This window comes from Cyanistes caeruleus, chromosome 1 (genome assembly GCF_971803275.1).
Source record: "Cyanistes caeruleus chromosome 1, bCyaCae1.hap1.1, whole genome shotgun sequence".
NCBI lineage: Eukaryota > Metazoa > Chordata > Aves > Passeriformes > Paridae > Cyanistes > Cyanistes caeruleus.
The window spans coordinates 122,432,214-122,452,098 of NC_141701.1; the positions used below are offsets into that span (position 1 = coordinate 122,432,214).

A 19,885-nucleotide genomic window follows, 5' to 3' on the forward strand; every position below is an offset into this window, starting at 1 on the left:
ACATTATAGGAAATGACATCCCTTTTTTTAGATTTCCCTTTTCAAAGCATGCCTCAGATTTCTAACTTGTCGTGGAGAGCTTTGGTATAAGTAATAAAAGTCTTTAAAATTAAAATGCTAATCGTAAACAAACCCAAATGCATGAAAGATATAGTCTGACTGCATAACAAAAGAGAATTATATAATTCTATTTGAGTGAAATCTTTCATCTTTGATTTACAGGTTTGAGTCTGCCTATAACTGAAACCATATTGTTCCATATCTTTCATATCATGGCCTTCCCCAAAATCTTGTTTTAATTAAGGTTCCTTTCAGATTTCAGAATAAAAAGCATGACAGTCTTCACTTATGGCTTTAATATATATCCTTTTTTTTTTTTTTTTTTTTTTTGAATTTGGAAAATACATAAAAAAAGAACATTGCTTGCTTTTAAAAGCCGAGCAAGCTATCAAATACTGCAAGCTGAATACTTCAAGGTATCTCCTGGGGTTCATTAGGTGAGAAAGTTGTAAACAAAATAAAAGTTACTGTAGCAGAGTTTTGTTCATTTGAAGTACTCTTACATACATGCCCCATCTCTCTCTCTCTCTCTGACAGTAAGGCAACACGTGTAACAGTTTAAGCGTTCATTTTCATCTAAAGGCACAACTCTATGTTACGTTCTCAAACATGGAATTAAACAGCTAAAGTCACATTGCAGGGAGATCTTGCTGCACTTCGGGGATCTAAAATAAAGCCTAAACCCTTTGAAGCTTCTTAAGCAACATCAGTTCTCTTGGTGCAGGACTACATAAAAGAATCAGTTCGTATTCACATCACGACCTGTAAAAAACACTCCCACACAACCTCCACAGAAACACCTGAGCTTCAAATGAGCTGCACGCAGTTACTGAAGGTCGCTGCTTTGGAGTCAGAACGCAGAAACATTTCAGAACAAACTAAAAACACGTTTGAAAAACTACCCATACTTGATCTCTGCTGCACATATGGTGAGCGCTACTGTCAACTACAGAGGGTACAGCACATTTTCTTAAAGGCAAAAGATCGTTTTAGAGAATCGTGAATGTGTTTTTATAATAGAAAAGATTACATGAAATGGGGAGGGATGGCCAGGAATAGTGAAAAGAAAATAAAGCACCACCAAGCACAGTACTTCAGGGGATTTATAGTACAATAAGAAGTGCTTTCCCTTTAGCTAAAATCCCTCATCATAATTTGAACACTTTTCACTTATTCAGCTAAGAATTCATTGCAGGAGGTTAAAAAATGGCACGTAAAATAAGGGTGGGTTTGTTTTTTGTTTTTTTTTCTTCATTACACAGAGCAAAGAAAACAAATTCTATTAACAATTTAACACAGTATGAAAAAAATTATCCAGTAAAAAGTGTCAGAAAGTGATTCACGGAGTTCACAGAGTATGTTGCTGGCTGTTGCAATTCTTATATCTATAATCTATCATGTAGAATTTTGCAATACTCTATTTCACAATTTGTGTTGGTGAGTGGGTCAAACAGCATTAAAAAAGCATGCTCTAGGCTCTTTCCCCCAAGTCCATTTTACTGTAACTCTAGAATTGTGGCGGTTACATTTAAGGAATCTTTCGGGCTCTTTCAAGTCCATCCAAAGAACAAGTGAAGCTGCTATTCCGAGTTTTGTGCCCAGTGTTTATGCTCCATCTGATCTGTGCCACCCAAGAAGCAGACAAGACATGTCTGAGGGTGCTTTGGGGAATACACAATGATGTCACCCACAGGAAATATCAGGGAGGACTTGGCACTTCACAAGGCTGGCTCTTCTTCCATGGGCTCACCAGCAGCTCTGTAAAAATAAACAGGCAATCAGAATACGGCACAAGAGTACACAATGACATTGTAGATTTTCATGCATAATCAAAGCTGATTTTTCAGCTCTCTCAGATGTTTATTTGTGTTATTCAGCTATCCATAAATAGAGTTTCTTTCCTAGGAAGTATAAACAAATGTCAAGTGGAAAAACATTTTAGATCCAAGCAATCACCGAAAATGTTCCTGTTTATATTAAAATATGTCAGAATATTTTATAACATTTTGTCCAGAAATGTACATGCTTTGTGTCAACAGCATCAAATAATTTAATGAAAAAAATAGCTGTGATACTTTTATTTTACAAGCTTTTGCAACTAAAAATACATGCATTTATTTTTTTTCAAGCTGGCCCACACCATTAAAGCAAAATAGTTCACTAGTAGCCAAGTAGTGCTCCCTCTGAGGTTCTTCTCCAGACTCCTAGTTTTTGATTTTGTGTTTTCATAAGCATATTGCCTGCCTGCAACTTTTGAGACTAAATCCTGAACCTGATCAGCAGATTGCTATCGAAGAAAAAGTATCTGTTAATTATATCAAATCAGATTATATATATATATATATAATACCTTTTATATGATAACCTCTGGGAAGTTATCAGCTTAGGCAAGAAGAACTCTCTAAGACTACCAATAAGAAAATGATGAAGACACAAACGCTGAATTGATGTCAAGTCTTGCAATTCCTCGTATCTGACAAGTTACTGCACCTGAGGAATGTGATGGCAATTATAAAATGGGAAGCTTCTGAGATCATGGAGAGACCTCACTATTGAAGGCCAAAGAATTTGGACAGAAACCATTTTTTAGCTCAGTCGTCAGCCTTAAGAAATACTTTAAAATAGTAACCTCAAGCAATTTTGAAATCAGGGGAGAAATGTAAATGTAAATTAATAAACGAGATGTTTACCAGTTAATTCTTGTAAGCCTGTGTAATAACTTCAGCAAAACATGCCTCAGAAAGTATAATTTTATAAATTCATGAGATCCCATGGAAAAAAAGTAATTAATGGGGGCTTGCTTGGCCTTTGATAGTTTATTCAGCAAGGAAGCCAGAGAATTTTAACTGAATCTGGAATTTATTAAGGTCTTTCCCAATGAAAATATCAGCAGTATATCTTTAAATTGTTTTATACAGGTTATTCCTTTATGATTTCGAGTGATCACTGATAGTATGTTGAAAAACATGTCAGGTGAATGACACGTGAAAAAGATGATGTTTCTCAGACTAATCACTTTCCAAAAGGTATTGACTCTAAAAGATGATTAATCTATAAATCTAAAATACTTAGTTTCTCACCACATGGTGGAGGATGTTTCTTATGTGCAGTAACCACTGTGGCTCTCATTGCTGAGGAATGAGGTGAAGCCCCCTTGCACTGCCTCTTTTCCCCCCTTGCAGCAGAGCACGCAGTAGCAGCCAGGGCGAGGTGGAGCTCTGCCTGCTGCTGAGGCCCTCAGGTGTAACAAAGGATCCCACACCAGGTGAGGAATTCATTCTGACAGTGTGGGCTGCTGTTGTGCTGACCACACACTTCCACCTTCTCCAGCCACTTGTGGGAGACCTGAAAGTCCTCTGGCATAACACAGAGGGTCAGTAAGCCCTTGTTAAACATCCAGAACCTGGTGGCTCTGTCTGGAAAGAAGATAATTTGGAAGCAGATGACAGTTCAATTTTTAGGTTCTGCAAATGAGAAACAATATGGGTCAATAGATTTCAGGTGGTGATTGGCAGATCAGGAAGGAATGAAGCTCTGGAAGTGAGAGCAGGGGTTTGGACTATTCATAAGAACCTAGGAAAGCAGTACAGGCACCAGTCTGTACACATGTGTTTGACTTCTGGGACTGACACTCTCATGAACATAGTACAATTGAGGAACTTATTTAGGACTTCTTTCACTGGGAAATTTTTCACTGACAAAGGTGCTTTTGAGGTGATCTTGAGTGCTATATTCTAATATATTATACTCCAGTATATTCCAAAAACAGGCCAACATTCCTCACCAGCCAGAGCATAAGCACCAATAATAATAATTTTTATATGTAAGTGCCAGATGCAAGGTTCTTTTTAGGAAAGGGAGATAAGGTTAGTGCACCATGGCAATCCAGCTGTTGTCTCACAGTGTGGGTACTCTCACAGTCTCCTTTTGAAGACTTATGTGTATGCTTTAACTTCATTTTATTAGTGTCAGAGAAGTCACTGGATTTATCCAATGGTTTACCATTAAGAACATTCATTTTTATGAGATAACAGCTCAGGCTAGAGTTTTGTGAGAGAATCAGTACTGTTTTGGAGCCAAAGGACAGAGAGAAAAACATTTTAAGCCCCATAGCACTGAACAGAGAATCAATATATACCCATTCTGACAAAATCAAAAGCTGTCAAAAGAAAAATCCAGGGGGCAGAGTCTGACAGGCCAAATTTGTGTTACTTCAGCTTTGTCACTGTGAGTTACGTCAGTTCAGTCAGTCTTCCTGTAGCTGACGGGAAGTTGGCATAAAAACATAAAACAGGCAGAACCCCCCACCCCATACTGTATGCTCTGAGCAGTTCCTTGAGCTGCAGCTGTGAGCTCAGGTCTGATCTAAACCATTTCCATGCAGTCAGCAAATTCAGAAGGACACCAGTTGAGATTGTCATGGTTATAGAACCACAACTGTGATTTTTCTCTAAGGCTTCACTGTGGCTCATTTAAACTCCTAGGACTCCTAGGAGCTGAGCCCTCCTGCATTCACTTTACTTAGGTGTGCTGTGAAGAGTGCTCATCTTTAGCTCTCTATATGTAGAATTCTGAACGAAATAATCTCCTTGCAGTTGACGCTAAACAAAATGATGCTGCTTAAACCTTCCAAAAAAAAAAAAAATAGATGAGGCAAAAATCCTACCACATGGATAAAATCTGGCAAAACACGTGAATTTTAAATATTGTTTTGTGGCTATTGAGAATAAATATTATTTATGGGAAAATTTTTAAAAGTAATTAATATCTACAATTTTAAAAAAGGTAGTATTTAGGAATGTAGATAAACTCAGTACATCACGCAAAAAAAAAGAAAATGTTTGTCTTACCTTATTTTTCAAATGAGAATTACAGTGATTCCTCTTAGCTACAGTATCACACACACAAAAATAAAAATTCAAAGTATGATTCCAAGGTAGAAACTGCTGAACAAAAGATAGATTTTTTCTGGCATGGTATGGCTGTTTTATGCCATAATCTGTTCTTAATTTAACTCATCTGTCCCAGGGAAGATCGTTGTAATTGAAAAGTGATCCTCTGGTAGCAAAGAGCTAGGGAAAAAGAGGTACATTTCTATATCATGAAGGTGATTTGGGGAGTGTCTAAAGACATTATATAAGACATCCTGAGTAAGTGTATATCCTAGTAAAAATGGACTTAGTATGGATCAAAGAGAAAGGAACTAAAAGTAAAAGCCATTCTAGTTTAAGAGCAGAATAAGATAACTCCGTGTATACTCTCAAAAGAGGAAGTAATATCCAAACAAGGTAAATTAAATAAAATATAAACTCTGGCAAGTTAAATGCAAACTCCCAATGAAGCAAACTAAAGGAAAGTCTGAAGAGCAACATATTAAAGGCATAAAAGCTAATAATAAAAAGATCTTTCAAAATACATCAGAGGAAATGATCAAAGCATAAAAGGAGCATCAAGGAAGGTAGACCACAAAAGCAAAATGAACTATTTATATCTGGGTTCACTAGAGAAGTGTCAGTGAGATTTTATTACTTGCAGATGAACTATCCTAAACTGAATCAGTGCTAGAACAGATACACCAAACATTGCCAAATTTCTAAGAGCAGATGATTTTTGTCTGCTAAGTTCCAGGGAAATACGATTAGGATGTTGTTAAAGGAATAGATATTGAGCATATTCTACAGCTTAACTCAGCAAGAGGTAGAGAAGGCAAGAAAAGCAGTTCCCCTTTTGGAAACCACAGGAGGTACAGTAAGCCTGTATGGCAAAATTGAAAGCAGCTACAATCACTGATGGAATTAGTAAGCATTTAGGTAACAGTCATTTGGGTAAGAGTCAGGTCTTAACACTTACAAAAGATGGCAATCCTTTCAAATTTACTAGAAGTTTATGAAGGAAGTTAGGGAAGAGGGATCAAGTGATTTCCCTCTGCAAAGAAGGTCTTCCAACAATTTTATCCAAGTGCTCAGAAGAACCTAGGCTGTTGGGAGAAGGTCCTTTCACAGATTAACAATACATCAGAAGCAGGATACGCATAATAATATCGGTGAATTTTCACCATGGAGGAATTCTCCTAGTCCAAAAGACTAGGCAGTCTACAAATAGATTTAGGTGATAATGTTTGCTGATGATGCCAAATTGCCCATACTACTCAGCTGTAAGACCCATAACAGCATTTCTGTATGGAGAACAAGGCAAAAAACATAAATACAGAAAACACAAAACGTGGGAGGACAGCTTTAACTGTTTTAACAGTGATGGCTATGACTGAGAGCTTAGAGTTAATGGCAGAGGAGCAGAAAGCCACAGAAACAAAACATCTCCAGTATTAACTCCTGTGCAAATTCACAATGTGCCCAGCACCTGGAGTCCTGCATGCAGCTTTTATTCCATCTCAAAGAAACTACAAAAAGCACAGAGAGGAGCAAAAATCATCAAAGGTAAGAAATTATTTTCATAGCAGAAGGAATACAGAGTCTTGAGAAACTCCAGCCTTTAAAACCAGAAATGGATCAAAGATTATGACTAAGAAAAGAGGTGGTTTTCTTTCTCACAATACAAGACCTAGGGCTTTCCCAGTGATTTTATTGGTTAATAAGTAAAAACAGAGTGATGCCTGATGAGGCTGTGGGATTCACTACCCAAGTGCCAGAGGCATAAACTGGTTCAAAAAGGTTTTGAAAAGTTTACACCTGTGTATGTATCCTCGAGGCTTTTACACAGGGTGGGTTGGACACAGCAGTTGGGATTTATCAACTCACCAGGTTTTCAACCCAGTCTTCTCCTGGTTCTCCTCCTTATGTACCCACCACCAAGGATGAGAAGAAGGTGGGCAAGACAAGGGTGCAGGTGGGTGCAGGCTGACCTGAGAAAGCTGTCCTGCAGCTCCTGAGCCTGAAGGGGATTGTAAGCCCTGTGGGGTATGGCAAGGTATGTGCTGTGTACTCAGCACAGCAGAGGCAGATATCCAAACAGTGAAATGCCAAGTGGAGCTTTATGAATTAATAGACAAATATGGCAAGTGACCCTAAATGGCAGCTAGCTGTACCCCATGATTCACACATTTGCTCTCATTTGCAATTTGATTGAAACTGCAACTGGTAGCTCTGTAACACTAAGAGTAAAAATTATACTTTGTTTTCATTTCCATTTGAGTAAAATCTATGCTCAGATGAACCAGAGCCATAGATCAAGTCAAATAAGTCAAATTCTGATAAATGTCATTCTCAAGATTTACTGCTTCCTGTAAAAATAGTAAGTGCAAGATATCTCCCTCCACACCCTTTTCTTTTTCCATTTTAAGAAGAAACATACAGAAGCTCCAAGGTATCAGGGACAGCAGCATACTGAATATTTTCACAGCACGATTTCTGAAACAGATGTCTGGCCAAAGCAAAATTCTAATCAGCTAAATCTGTATCTCACACAGGGAAGAGTTATCAACACACAAAAGTTCTGGTAGTTAGAAATGTTTTATAGGGCATGCCTGTTCCTTTAATTGCATCTCTCTTCAAATCCCCATTAGCACCATACATGTTTCCTCTCCTATACACAAACTCTTTTTTTTCTATGGCTGTACTCTTCCAAAGTCTATAATCAAGATTCAATTGGATCTTAAAATGCAGAGTTACGCTTTGGTAAAATAAAACACCGAAAGCGTAGCAGCTTTTCACGTTTTTCTTCATTTTCTTCACCCTGCCAGAGAAAATCAAGTAAAAAAATAATCGGCACTGTCACTTGAAGAAAAGAAAGAAAGAGAGAAGAAAGAAATAAAAATACTTAATATGGGCTTTAGCCAGGAGCATTTTATCCATCAGTGGTAAATGAGTCAGATATGAGTTGGCCAGGAAAAGAGCTGCTTTACCCAAAATCTGAGTTTAAAATGAGTCATCTCACTCCAACACCAATATATCCTCCAACATAACTGGCCAGAGTTTCCCGCAAAGAGACTCTTGCTGCTGCTCTTCATCTGGAGGCCTGACTATCCAGAGCTGAAGTCGACAGGATCTCTTCCATTGAATCAGTGAAACAGGCTTGGAGTTGCAGGCCAGAACTATCAGCCTGGCTGACCGTGGTGGGAATTAAGAGGAAGCAAAATGACTCCTGGTGTAATGAAGGAACCCTTCAGGCTGCCCCATCAGCTACGGTGCTTCCTGTTCTGCTCCCACCCTACCTGTGGCAAACAACTTTCCCAAATGAACACTCAATGCAAAAGCTTGCAGCAGGTCTTTGGAAGGTGTCCCCTCTATAGCAATAGGAGGAAGGGCACACCTTCTAACAGAACTTGAGACCCCACACGACTCCTCACATCCCTGCTGCCCTCTGTTTGCCACAGGAAGTGGCTGGAGAAGGGGCATTGCATGCATGGTTCTTTATTACACGCATTAAAAAATGAAATAGCAAAGCTGAACCCGTCTCTACATTGCCGCTGTTTGTGTTGGTATGTACCTCTGAGACAGATGGCGTGCTTATGTGAAATGAAGTAAATTATACACAACCCTAGGCACGCAATGTGCACAGACTCACTCCCCAGACATTCCATGATGGATTTTCATTCACACTCAAAGTGCAGGCAGGTTTTCTCAGGTCTCCCCACAGCTGAGGATCTTCAAAATCCAGCTCTCAGGGGGACCGCTTCAGAGAGATCATTTCTGATTCCATATTGTTCCTTACATTCATCGGGAAGAAAATAAAGAAAATGATGCTCAGAAGCCTCAGAAAACCTATCAATTTTGATCCAGTGGGACAGAATTTTGCTAGTTCTGTCACTCTCTGATGGCAACTTGGCTTCATGTGACTTCTTTGAGAGCTAAAAATGTAGGAAGAGATTTCAGGACGCATGCGTGCGTAGGCTTTTTTTTTTGTGCTGCTAACAAAAGTCTGCAGCACCACAGAAGATATTCCAAACGAAGTCATTTTTCCACAGAACAATTCATCACAATGGATTCATCCCTACAAGAGTCCAAAATTGATGAAGTGTAATGAATCTGGAAGCCACATGAATTCCACTTGTGTACATTTCAGTACATCCATTTTTTTCCCATGTTTCTCAGCACCACCCTGAAATTCTGTTTTCAGAATGGGTAGAAACTGTCATAGGTTATCAGTTGGTAGGTAATAAGCACAAAAATTAAGTGCAGTGTTATTCAAAGGAGTAGGAGTAGGAGTAGCAGTTGCTCTTGGTAGTTGTAGTTTTGAGTGTAGGCACATAACAAATAAAATTTTTGGTTATTCTTAGCAATGTAAAAATATACAAAATTAACCATGCCCTTTTCCATACAATTTATAGCTTTAATTTGCTTGACTGCAGTATTTCCAATAATTTAAGTAAAATTATTTATATTTCAGAGCTATGCACACACAAGTGGGAATTTTTCTGTCCCTAGCTAGCAGAAGTGTCTTGTAACTGTCAGAAACTTATATGAAAAACTACATTATGCCTTAGCTGAGCACTGATTAGCACAGTCACAAATCTAAAACACATTTTGTGTTCATCATAGATTCTTCTAAGCTTTGATGAAGCTGTCTGCAATAATCCTAGCACAAGAATAGCCATGGCACATTAAAATGTAAGTACAATTGGAAAGGTAATTATGATAATACTGTGAACTTTACTAGCTAGCTCTACTCCCTGTGTGTCCCTTTGAGCCATGCCTCAGTTCTTTGACAGATGAGTGTTGCCACTGTTGTGCCAAACACATCCATAGCTCTGAGCATTGCACTAGTCCCCTGGGCGCCTATCAGTTCAGTTCTGATTAAAAGACACAACACAGGAGGAAAGAAATGAACCAGCTAAGAAGCAGTCACAACGTAGGAGCCATGGATCTTTCTGGCTCCACTCCCGCCACTGCTGTCCCTATGCACAGCTCCCTCTTTTCTCTACTGTCTTTCCACAGCCTGATGAGCTGATGAGTCTCCTTATAAGGCTTTTTTTCATCTTCCCTCCTCCCTCCCCTGTTTTTTGTGTATAATGGAACCCAAGTGGTTCCACTACATTTTGAGTCTTTCTCTACTGGCAAAGACCAGGAAAGTTTGTCCTTAAAACAAAAAAAAATTAGAAAACTCCAAAAACTTCTGGAGTGGCTTTTCTGATTATAGATGACACAATATTCAGTGGCTACTGAGTTTTTTTCACGTGTAATTGGCAAAACACACATCAGCATTTAATGCATCATTTTCTTAATTTGGCAGTTGAAAGCAATCTTCACTAATGTAAAAAGCAGACGACACGCTGAAAAAACAGAATTCTCATTCTTTGCTGGTGTACCTCCATCTTAGCACATAGAAAATGTTGGCCCTAATCCTGGTCAGGATTACTTTAAGTTTTATACTGGCACTGTTCACATTTCTTCCAGGGAAGGAACTTTTAATGCCTGTCTAGTATCACTTAATAATTATTTAAGTCCATCCTTATTAAATTAATCTTGCTGTTTGCTGAACGCCTTCCTAGCAAATTAAAACTAAAAAAGATTTGAAAAGCTCTTCTCTAATGAGAAGAATATGGTTGATTACACTTGACCATGTCTATTTATCTCATATGGATATTGCACTTTTTATGCTGTAGCAAGAATTAGACATGGGAAGAAAATAAGGTTCTTGTACTAGTCATGGACTTTATGACAGAAAGAAAGACACCAAACTCAAATAATTGTTACCATAAAATATCTCTGCTTCCAGTGTTAAGTGAGAGAACTGAAACCCAGGGAAGAAAAATTCCAGGTATCTCAATAAGCAGATAATTTTGAAACAACCCTTAGTCTTCCTTTCTTCTTCATTTCAGTTGGCTGGAGTGAAAGCCTTGCTCTCTGTAATAATTTCATGCACTTACCTGCTGCCTTCCTGAGGAATACACTGCTCAACATCCACTGAAAGAGAGGCCATAGCAGATACTGTTTCTGTCTCCTCCCTCTCTTGCTTCTGAGACTCGGCCAGAGCACAATCCACTGGCACAGAGTATGGCTCCACTGACTTCCAGTACTTGCCTAAGGAAAACACACATAATAATTTATGGGAATTTTAGCTAGCATGGTGGTACAAGAACAGTAATCACTTAGTTCAACACTGAGTGATTATAATTTAAAATCACTGTGGTGTAAGCAGTACAGTTGAAATTTCAGACTGCAGTGAAGAGCTCTGTTTCTGAACCTAAGAATGCCAAGTTGGAAAGTGCTTTCATTCCAAGAGCCGTGTCACACCCTTCCCCAGAAGGTAATAAACTGAAGGAGTAACACACAGACTAATGAACACAGATTGTCAGGAAGGCTCTTGGCTTTATCTACACAAGGTGATGGGAGTTCAGAGCAGGGTTAATAACTAGAAGCTCTGATATGCCACACAGTTGATGCAGAGACAGCAAAATGTAGAAAAATGTACATTGTTGTACAAAGTGCTCACACAGCACTGTCTTGAAAAGGAAAGAAGTCAGAAATGCCAGCTCAGACTGAAGTGGTGTTGCCAGAACAATCAGGTTTGTTAGTCCTGGATGTTCTTTCTCCTCCAACCTCAGGGCGTATACTAGAACAATAATTTAGTTAAAACTTTCATATATGAACTGGCTGTTGCTGGAAAGCTGCCAGGTATCATAAGGGATACCTGGATTCCTGGTCTGCTATGTAAAAATACAGCAGTGGATTAAAAGCATGAGTACTTTCAGATTTCTGCCTGCAAAACGGAAGAAGCTCATCAAGCAATGCAAAAAATAACAGCAGGTGACTCATCCTAAACATATAAAATTGTCTGCTACTGCACAGCTATTAAGAAATAGTTTAATTATTGGAAACCACATAACAAGTATGAATTTACATAAATTTTTCTTAATAGTCCAGTAAAACACTGAGCACTCACTAATTGCCAGGTGGATGACACCTGGGAATTAGGAGCTTTGGGAAGTCTGGGAGCTCTGGACCAGAGCTTACTCAGAGTTTAGCAAGAAGCTTTCAGCAGCTGCTGCTGAGGTTGGATCAGGGTACTTATCTGGGAATTAGACAGCGGGTTTCAACAGCTGTGAAAGAGAGGGGATCAAGCAGGGGACCTTTCCAAGGACTAAAAGGAGGATTTTGGCAGCTGGGCAGCAGGCTGAGTTGAGGTGCTTATCCAGAGGGTAGCTGGAGGCTTTGACAGCTGGGAGGCCAGGCCAGCAGTGGTGCTGCCTGTGCTGCAGAAAGGCTGCTGAAAACTCCCTCTTTGGTAACACAGCTCTCAACACTGTTTCAGGCTTTTGGAAGGATGAACTTTTCCCTCCAGTGAGAAAACAGCTGTCAATAAAGTCTGAAAATGTCTTTATTCAAAAACATCACTGCAAGATGAAAGCCCAAGTCAATCTAAAAGAACAACCAGTGAGCATGGCCAGAGTGTTTCTTTGAACTCTAATAGTGTGCACGTTTGAGTAGTTAGCAGAATCTTTAAATAACGGGGACCTTCTGGGGATAAAATGTAAAGTGTATTAAGTATCCTACAAAGTTGAGATTAAGTGTTAGGAGGTTGGCTTTGCTCCAAAAACATGAAAGACAGAGCTAAAAAGTTATGCACATAACAGTAGGCTCAATGATTGGAGCCTGGCAAATTTTATAAAAACAAGACAAAAATATTCTCTATTATTACTGTGCTCAGAGACCATATTCTCTATTCATTAAAAAATACACTAAAAACAAACAAAAAAGTTATATGAGCATTCCAAAATGTTCTCACAGATCCTATGTGCAAAAGTCAGGCTTTGCAATATACACCCAATTCAAACCCTATAATTTATGAGCTAAATGTTCACAGAGTGGGTGGGGTTTTTGTTGCAGAAACAGATGTGCAAGAAAAATCAAATCTGTTGGCATGGGAATAATACCCCCTCTTGCCTATAAAAGAAATGAACCCATGTTCACTGTTGGAGTTTTCAAGGGCTTTTATTCATAAAATAAAATATTAGTACCCAGCTACCACTGTGTTGCTCTCCTGCAGCAACAATAAAACAGCATCAGTGAGGATTTCTACATCACATTCATTCATTCACACACAGGCTTGCACACCAGCTGCCCCCTGAATCCTGACTTTCTTGTAACATTAAAACTCAGGGCCAATTTGAGCATATTAGTGGGCTCTCGGTGCCCATTTAACTGCCCTTCACTCCCAAGCGATTGGTGGTGTTCTTTGTTTGAGAGTTGTGTTATGAGAGGGGCTTCAGTGACAGGGAGAGCAGAGTCAGGCCAGGAGGCAGGTGGCAGCCCATATACTGCACTGGAGGGTCCTGGAGAAAGGAACTACGTGGCAGTGTGTTTGTGGTTTGTGGGGGGAAATGTTTAAGCAGTCACAATTAGAAATAGCATCCAGGTAGCAGCAGGTACCTCATGCAAAGAGGGCTCTGTGATGCCTGTGAAAAAAACAATGATAGGTTTTTCTTTAAAACTGGAAAACTGTACTTTACAAATACCTTGGGTAAGCAGAAGAGCTTTGCAAGCTTCTTTTTATCCAGGACAACATTTATTTGCTGTACATAAAACATACAGGCCTTGAATGTGTGTTCAGCCAAAGGATTTGCAGGCAAAACTTACGGAATGGGGAGGCAATCACAGCACGCAGCTGCAGAGGAGCTTTGTTAGGAGGTATGTTGTGGATTGATAATTAAAAGAAGTCAAAAAGCATTGGCCTCAAACCACTCCAATCTTTGAAACATTTCTATGTTCATGAAACATTTCATGACATTTCTACTGTGCCCTACTGGAATGTGAAATGTTACCAGTGCTGTTACATTCATTGAGAAGAACTTGGTGGAGCTCAAGGGAAAGAATGAAGCATACTTCTGGTTTCATTCATACAAAACTTGAGCAATCATGGATCGCAAGAAAACACCAATGAAACAAAATCAGTCTTCTAGGTATGCTTTGGCTTTCAGCATGAAAATGTGCTTAAGCCTCCCTCAAAGATTTGTGTGAGCACTGACTATTACCAGGAAATAATAAAAGGGAATGTTTCTCTAAGTCCTATAGGCATTTGTAATTGCCTTTCATAGATTTGCACATGCTGTACCATGGCTTGCTTGAAAAACAATGTTTGGGGTTGGTATTCTGCTGTTGAACAGGATTGCTCAGAAATAGCCTATTACATGGGTGTGGAAAATACTAATTCCAAATATATTACATTTTCAAAGGAGCTTTGGATCACTGTCAATACAAAACATTTATAGAACTTCTATTCTAGTTAGAAAAAAAAAATTGGTCTCTTAGTTTCGAAGTATTGTAGCTTCAAGGTTTTGCAAAAGCACAGAGAAATACAAACCCAATATCCAAAGGCAGTGCAATGATTCAAACAAATCAAGCTTTCTCAGTACCTCTTGGGGTGTTAATCAACAGCCTAATGCTCTGCAACTTGCCTAACTCTCTTAAGTATTGACCAGGTACTTGATTCTTTTAGATCTAAATATGCATCACAAAGCTTCACTGAACTTCATCAGGGCTCCTTTCTGTCATCCAAGCATATTCCTTTCTAATACCTGGTCTCTCTCCAGACAAAGTGAAGTAAATATAAATTTTCAGGTAGCTGCAAGAAAAGGCAGAATGTTGTGTGTAAGTCCAAACTCTGAACAGCCTGACTAAGGTTTCAGAACAGCCCACTGGACTGCATGACTGTACCAGTTCAGCTGAAATCTAGCTGTGGCAAAATTAAGCCATTCTGCAGATCTCTGGACTATGTCCTCAGATTTACACTACATATTTGTTCCTAAATCCACACCTTCTCTCTCAACAGCCATCATTTCTGTGTATTCCTACTCTTCTGTTCGTCTGTTTCTCAATTCACCCTTTTTTTGGTTTCACATCCATTTTTAATTACATACATGTTTTATTTCAAACATAATTTAATCTCTTTTCCTTGTGTCTGTGGTCTGTGTAGCATTCTGCCCTTATTACCATTTGCAAATCTGTTTTATCTTGCACAGTACATGAATCTCCTAAACCTGCTGACTCCCTCCAGATCATTAGCAGATTATTAACAGGGAATTTTATCTCATGAACTATCCAAGAACGTACCACTCAGCACAAAGGACTTATTGGAATATATCATATACAGATTATTTAATTAGAACTTCTCATATATATATGTCTACTGGACATGCATGATGAGTTATACATCTACAATGAATTTTCTTTGTCACTTTGCAGCTAAAAGCAGATGGAGAAACACTGTATGAACAGTGAACTGGGCATGGTGTCCCTTTTAAAACCTGCATTTATTTTATGTAGATGAATCCCAACCATTTGTGGTTCATCTCAAATGAAGGAAAACATTTGTTATTCATTTGTTATTCTAAAGCAAACAGTACAAGTCAGGAAGCTCCCACTGGCTCAGTAAAATGGCAGAGACCAGAAGATTAGAGAATTTAAGGGATGTGTGCTCAGTTGGATTAAAGCAATTGATGGCACAAAGTTCTTCAGTGAGAAAATGCCCTAAAGCATCTGGGTATTCAAGGGTCAGAGAACACGAAGTAATAATGTACCCCCCTGTCTCAGAAACAATAAAATAATGTAATTTTTAGCACTGCTCCATGGATCAGTGCCCATGAGGAGCTTTTTAGCTTTATCTCAAGCTCCTGTGAATCTCAAAGTGAGTACCTTGTAAAGGGCTGCAGAAACAGAATCTGAACAAACTGTTTGTTAGAGCTCTAATTTACCTGTCTGTTCCTGTCCCTCACTGATAAACATCTATTTCATCCAAGCTGCTCTGGAATGAAAAAATTTGGGAATATTCAGGAATCAGAAATGTTTAAATAATTTTAATGGGTTACTTTCTCAAGGCTAAATACTTGGCAGACAAAAAAATATTGAAGAAAAAAAAATCGTATACATATAGATAGATATAGATATAGATATATTAGACACACCATGCAAATTTACACATAAAACATTTTCCCACTCTTTTCTCTGAAACAATAATGTCTATGACATTAATTAATAATAAAAAACAACCCCAAACCCATTATCCCACCAACTCAAGCTGAGAAACATACTTTGAATTTCAGTGGTCTTTTTTAAAGAAGCTATTGCATTCATATTGGGGATTTGGTGCACAATATCTTCCGGGAGAGGTTCCAGCTGAAAGAATAGAATAGAATAATATAAATAGTCAATAAGCCACAGGGACATAAAACAAACTGAAACAATCTAATCCTCAGGAAAAGCTCAGCCCAAGAACTGGTTAATATGTTGCTGGTATCAGTTCTAAATGTATAGTCATGATTTTGTTTTCTGTTTTCCAGCCATGTAATTGAATTCCAAGGGGCTTTTCTATTGGCTGCAAGACTAATCTATGGAGTCTCTGAAGCAGGTGCATGTCTGTGTATTATTCATTAAAAAATGCTAGTTATTTGTGTAATTTTTGTAGGTTCCTCACAAACCAAATTCCACTGTGTCTGTATATGCAGCTGGGCACTCCAAACAAAACCTTGCTGAAGCTGCACTGGAACCAAAGTGTGTGCTCTATTATCTTTATTTTTCTGATGTTATTTCATCTAACCATCTTAATACATTTTAAGGTTTATAGGGGAAAACCATAAAACACAGCTGCTTTTACTAGCTTAACATTAACTTCAAATAAAGTAGTAAGTAAAAAAATGGTTATGCAGATTAGCAGTAAATTTCCCTAAGTAAGTTTTTTACAGAATCAGCTGCATTTTAATTTCCTAATCTTAATGGAGTATTCTTTGAGTAGGCCTGCACTAGCAGAAAGAAGTGTTCAGTTACTGCATAGTTATTTTTGCTCTGCAGTGGATAAACATAAAAAATAAACTGTATTTTGAATGTCACCCACATGTGCCTTTTTGTCCACCCTCCACACATTTTCTCCTAGGAAAAAAAGAGTAAAAAAAATGATTGGGCTAAATGTTTCTCCTTGTACTGTAATAACTATATTCTCCCTGAACTAGGTGAAGAATCATGAAATTTTTCTGCTTCCCCACATAAACTGCCATGGCTGGGTGTGCAGGCTTGCGTCCCCAGGAGTAGCAACTGTGTCAAGGTGGACAAAAAAGAGCTATCTCAACACCAATCTCTCCTGTCTAAAGCTAAGGAAGTTCAACCACCATTGACAGGAGACATCTGTACTGCAGACAAAACTCCTTTCTTAAGTATGCCTGCATCTATTTTAAACTTGGGAAGCCCACCCAAGGAGCTTCCTTTGTGAAGTTAATAGTTCAGTAGCCATCATATACTGTCCTCCAGGTTGCTACCGCTGCATCGCTACTCACCAGCTAGATAAAATCGACTTTGATCCAAGCATACATAGTGGGAAGAAACTGCAGTGTGGATACTCCCTCGGTGGTGCTATTTTAAGCAAGCTCAGCTACAAATCCCAAAACTTCTGGGATCCTGCCACTATAATCAGCAGTGAATGTCTGTCAGCGATAAAGACTTTGCAAAAATCACCAGTCCTTTGGAGTCTTGGTTACTAAAATGAATAGGGCTGTTCATGTCATTATTTCCTTAGAAGCCCAAATGGGATTGCAGCTGGAAGATTTTCTTCTGGCTAGAAACAATAGCACTATGTTTTGTTTTCAAATAGCATAAATCTGCTCAGTGATCAACTGTGCAGAGAAGTTCTGGTTGGACCTGACTGGGTCCCAGTGCTACTTGGTTAGCCAAGAGGTCAAAGTGCAAACAAAGATTGTTCCTATCCTGTAGGTATGGTGGATTAGCACAAAGACAGCAGTTACAATGCAAATAATATTTCAGACACTTTGCAATCCTTGAACCCCATCTACTTTATCATCTTCATAGGTGGATCTATTTGGTAACTCCTTCAGGTGCCTGGGGGGAAACTGCATTTTTACAAAAATGCCAAGAAACATACCAAGCTTTACAGATTTTAGAACAATAATCCATGTAATAACCTTAATAATCCACAGCTTGAGTTATGCAGATAAATAGCATTTGCTTTATCACTAGTCATTTTCTGTTTGAAGTAATCTATCATTTGGCCAGGAAGAACAGAAAATCCTGAAGTTCTGTTTGGTCATGCTGGGTGCAGGAATGCATAAGGGGCACCAAAGAGTAAGAGTTTAAGGTTCTGTTTCATCAGTTCCTAATTCCTGAGGCTTTGATGACCAATTCACTTCCCTGAAACAGAGCCTGGAGCTCCATAGCAGTAGGGATATTAGTAAAAGGTATGGAATTGGCAGACTGCAATGCATGAGAGCTGTGTCTTGGTTTGCCCTTTAAGTAGAAGATTCTTTAGGCAGACCTTTTGTACTAATTATATGCAGATCCTTTGTACTAATTATTAAGATGGCAAGAACCAATGTAGAGACAGTTAGAGGAGATTTTATATTAGAAGGTGGATATTTTGTTGCCCTCCTTAAAGTTGGATTTTTGCAAGAGACAAAACACAAAATATTTGATTTTCTCTAATATATCAAAACCACCTCTTTATTTATCAGTACAGATTTTTTTTTTAAAAAACAAGTAGGCTGCATTTGAATATGTAGACATATCAGGTGAATATTTAGAAATGACAGATATGTTTTTAGAAATCAGCATAAGCTGATGAATCCTTAAAAGAAGAAAAAGGGTAAAACATCCAACACCTATCCCAATCGTTACTCCATCTGTTAGCACTACTAACAGATGTAGGTGATGAGAGTATAATGGGCATGTTTGATCATTTCCTTAACTCTTTTTTTTCCTAAAAATTTTATTTTACATCCCAAGCTTGGCTGAGGCAGGTTCCTAAGCCTTTCTGTCTCCTCATTCTTAAGTACAGCCCAACAGACCTCAGACCCTCTTTCATATCAGGGAAATTTTATCAGGCTCCACAAGTGAGTTCATTACATCACATATCCTGCATAGCCCAGAATAAGGTTCCATTAAGAAATCACTGCAGAAATAAAGCCAGTGGGTTATGGCAGCTATTTCTATATCCTTTGAAATGAGACTGTCTGCATTCAAAAGGAGGATTTTTCTGGCAGTTATCCACTGTTTGCGTACAACTGTATAGACACAGAAGTGTCCCTGGAAAATATCAGCAGTTAGACTGAGTTCTGAACAAAAGAAATTACTCTACACCTGGCATACATGGCACCATCACCTTCCCCCCTACACTTGCTGGCATTCAGATCATGAAGTCTATTAAATCTGGAGAACAGAGAAGAAGCTGAAAGGAGCACTGGAAATACACCATCAGGAAAGAAATTGTTCAGAACAGTTCAAGTCTGCAGAAATAACCAAACCACTGGAGAGACAGTTTGGACCAGACACAAAGGGTCACATTTTCAAAGCTTTTACATGGCTGAATTAGGCTTTTGTGTCCTAAGTAGAAGATTAATGTAGAAACTGAGTCCACTAATCATTTTCAAAATAGGAAAAACAATGTAAATGGGGAAAAAAAATCACTTGGTATGCCAAAATCTGCCAGAGGCATATCAACAAATGTTTGAAGAAGGAATTAATGATGGAAATTTCATGTGCCCAGAAAGGGATCTGAATTGATCCTTGGGAATGTGGAGAGAATCTGAAACTACAGCAGTCTGTATTGAGCTGAAAATTCTAGCAATATCCGTGTTGTCTTTATCACTGTCGTGTTTTAAAGTACCAAGATCAGCTTCACTGAAGAATGTTGCAGAGTGCAGTTAGAGATTACTGACAAATGAGGCAAGTGTAAGCAGAAGGTAAGGAGGATGGAGAGTCTGCCAGAAGCAGAGGAAGGGGAGGAGGCAAGCAGGCTCCTCAAGGTTGCCAGGGCTGCAGAGCGAAAAATTACAACCACCCCTTTCTTGGTTACACTACGTAAAAAACCCATCAGCATAAAGACTGAGCTTTGTGGCTCTTAATGTTGCCCATGATTACAGAAGAGTAAG

The 19,885-nt window shown here is 38.7% G+C and overlaps 1 protein-coding gene across 26 annotated transcripts in view; it reads right to left on the minus strand.

Moving 5' to 3' along the window:
* Nucleotides 1-344: 344 nt before the first annotated feature.
* The window catches only part of HDAC9 (histone deacetylase 9), a 452,700-nt gene continuing 433,159 nt past the window's right edge, over nucleotides 345-19,885 (minus strand). For 25 of the 26 annotated variants that reach the window (XM_086854892.1, XM_086854888.1, XM_086854879.1 and 22 more), the window contains 3 exons: nucleotides 16,046-16,130; nucleotides 10,886-11,039; nucleotides 345-1,818 (listed from right to left, as the gene is read on the minus strand). In XM_086854892.1, the coding sequence (XP_086711018.1) occupies nucleotides 1,779-1,818; nucleotides 10,886-11,039; nucleotides 16,046-16,130 (279 nt within the window). In that variant the 3' untranslated portion in view covers nucleotides 345-1,778. Of the gene's footprint in view, nucleotides 1,819-10,885; nucleotides 14,581-15,709; nucleotides 15,760-16,045; nucleotides 16,131-19,885 lie in introns of all 26 variants that reach the window. The other variant, XR_015277469.1, reaches the window with a different exon arrangement.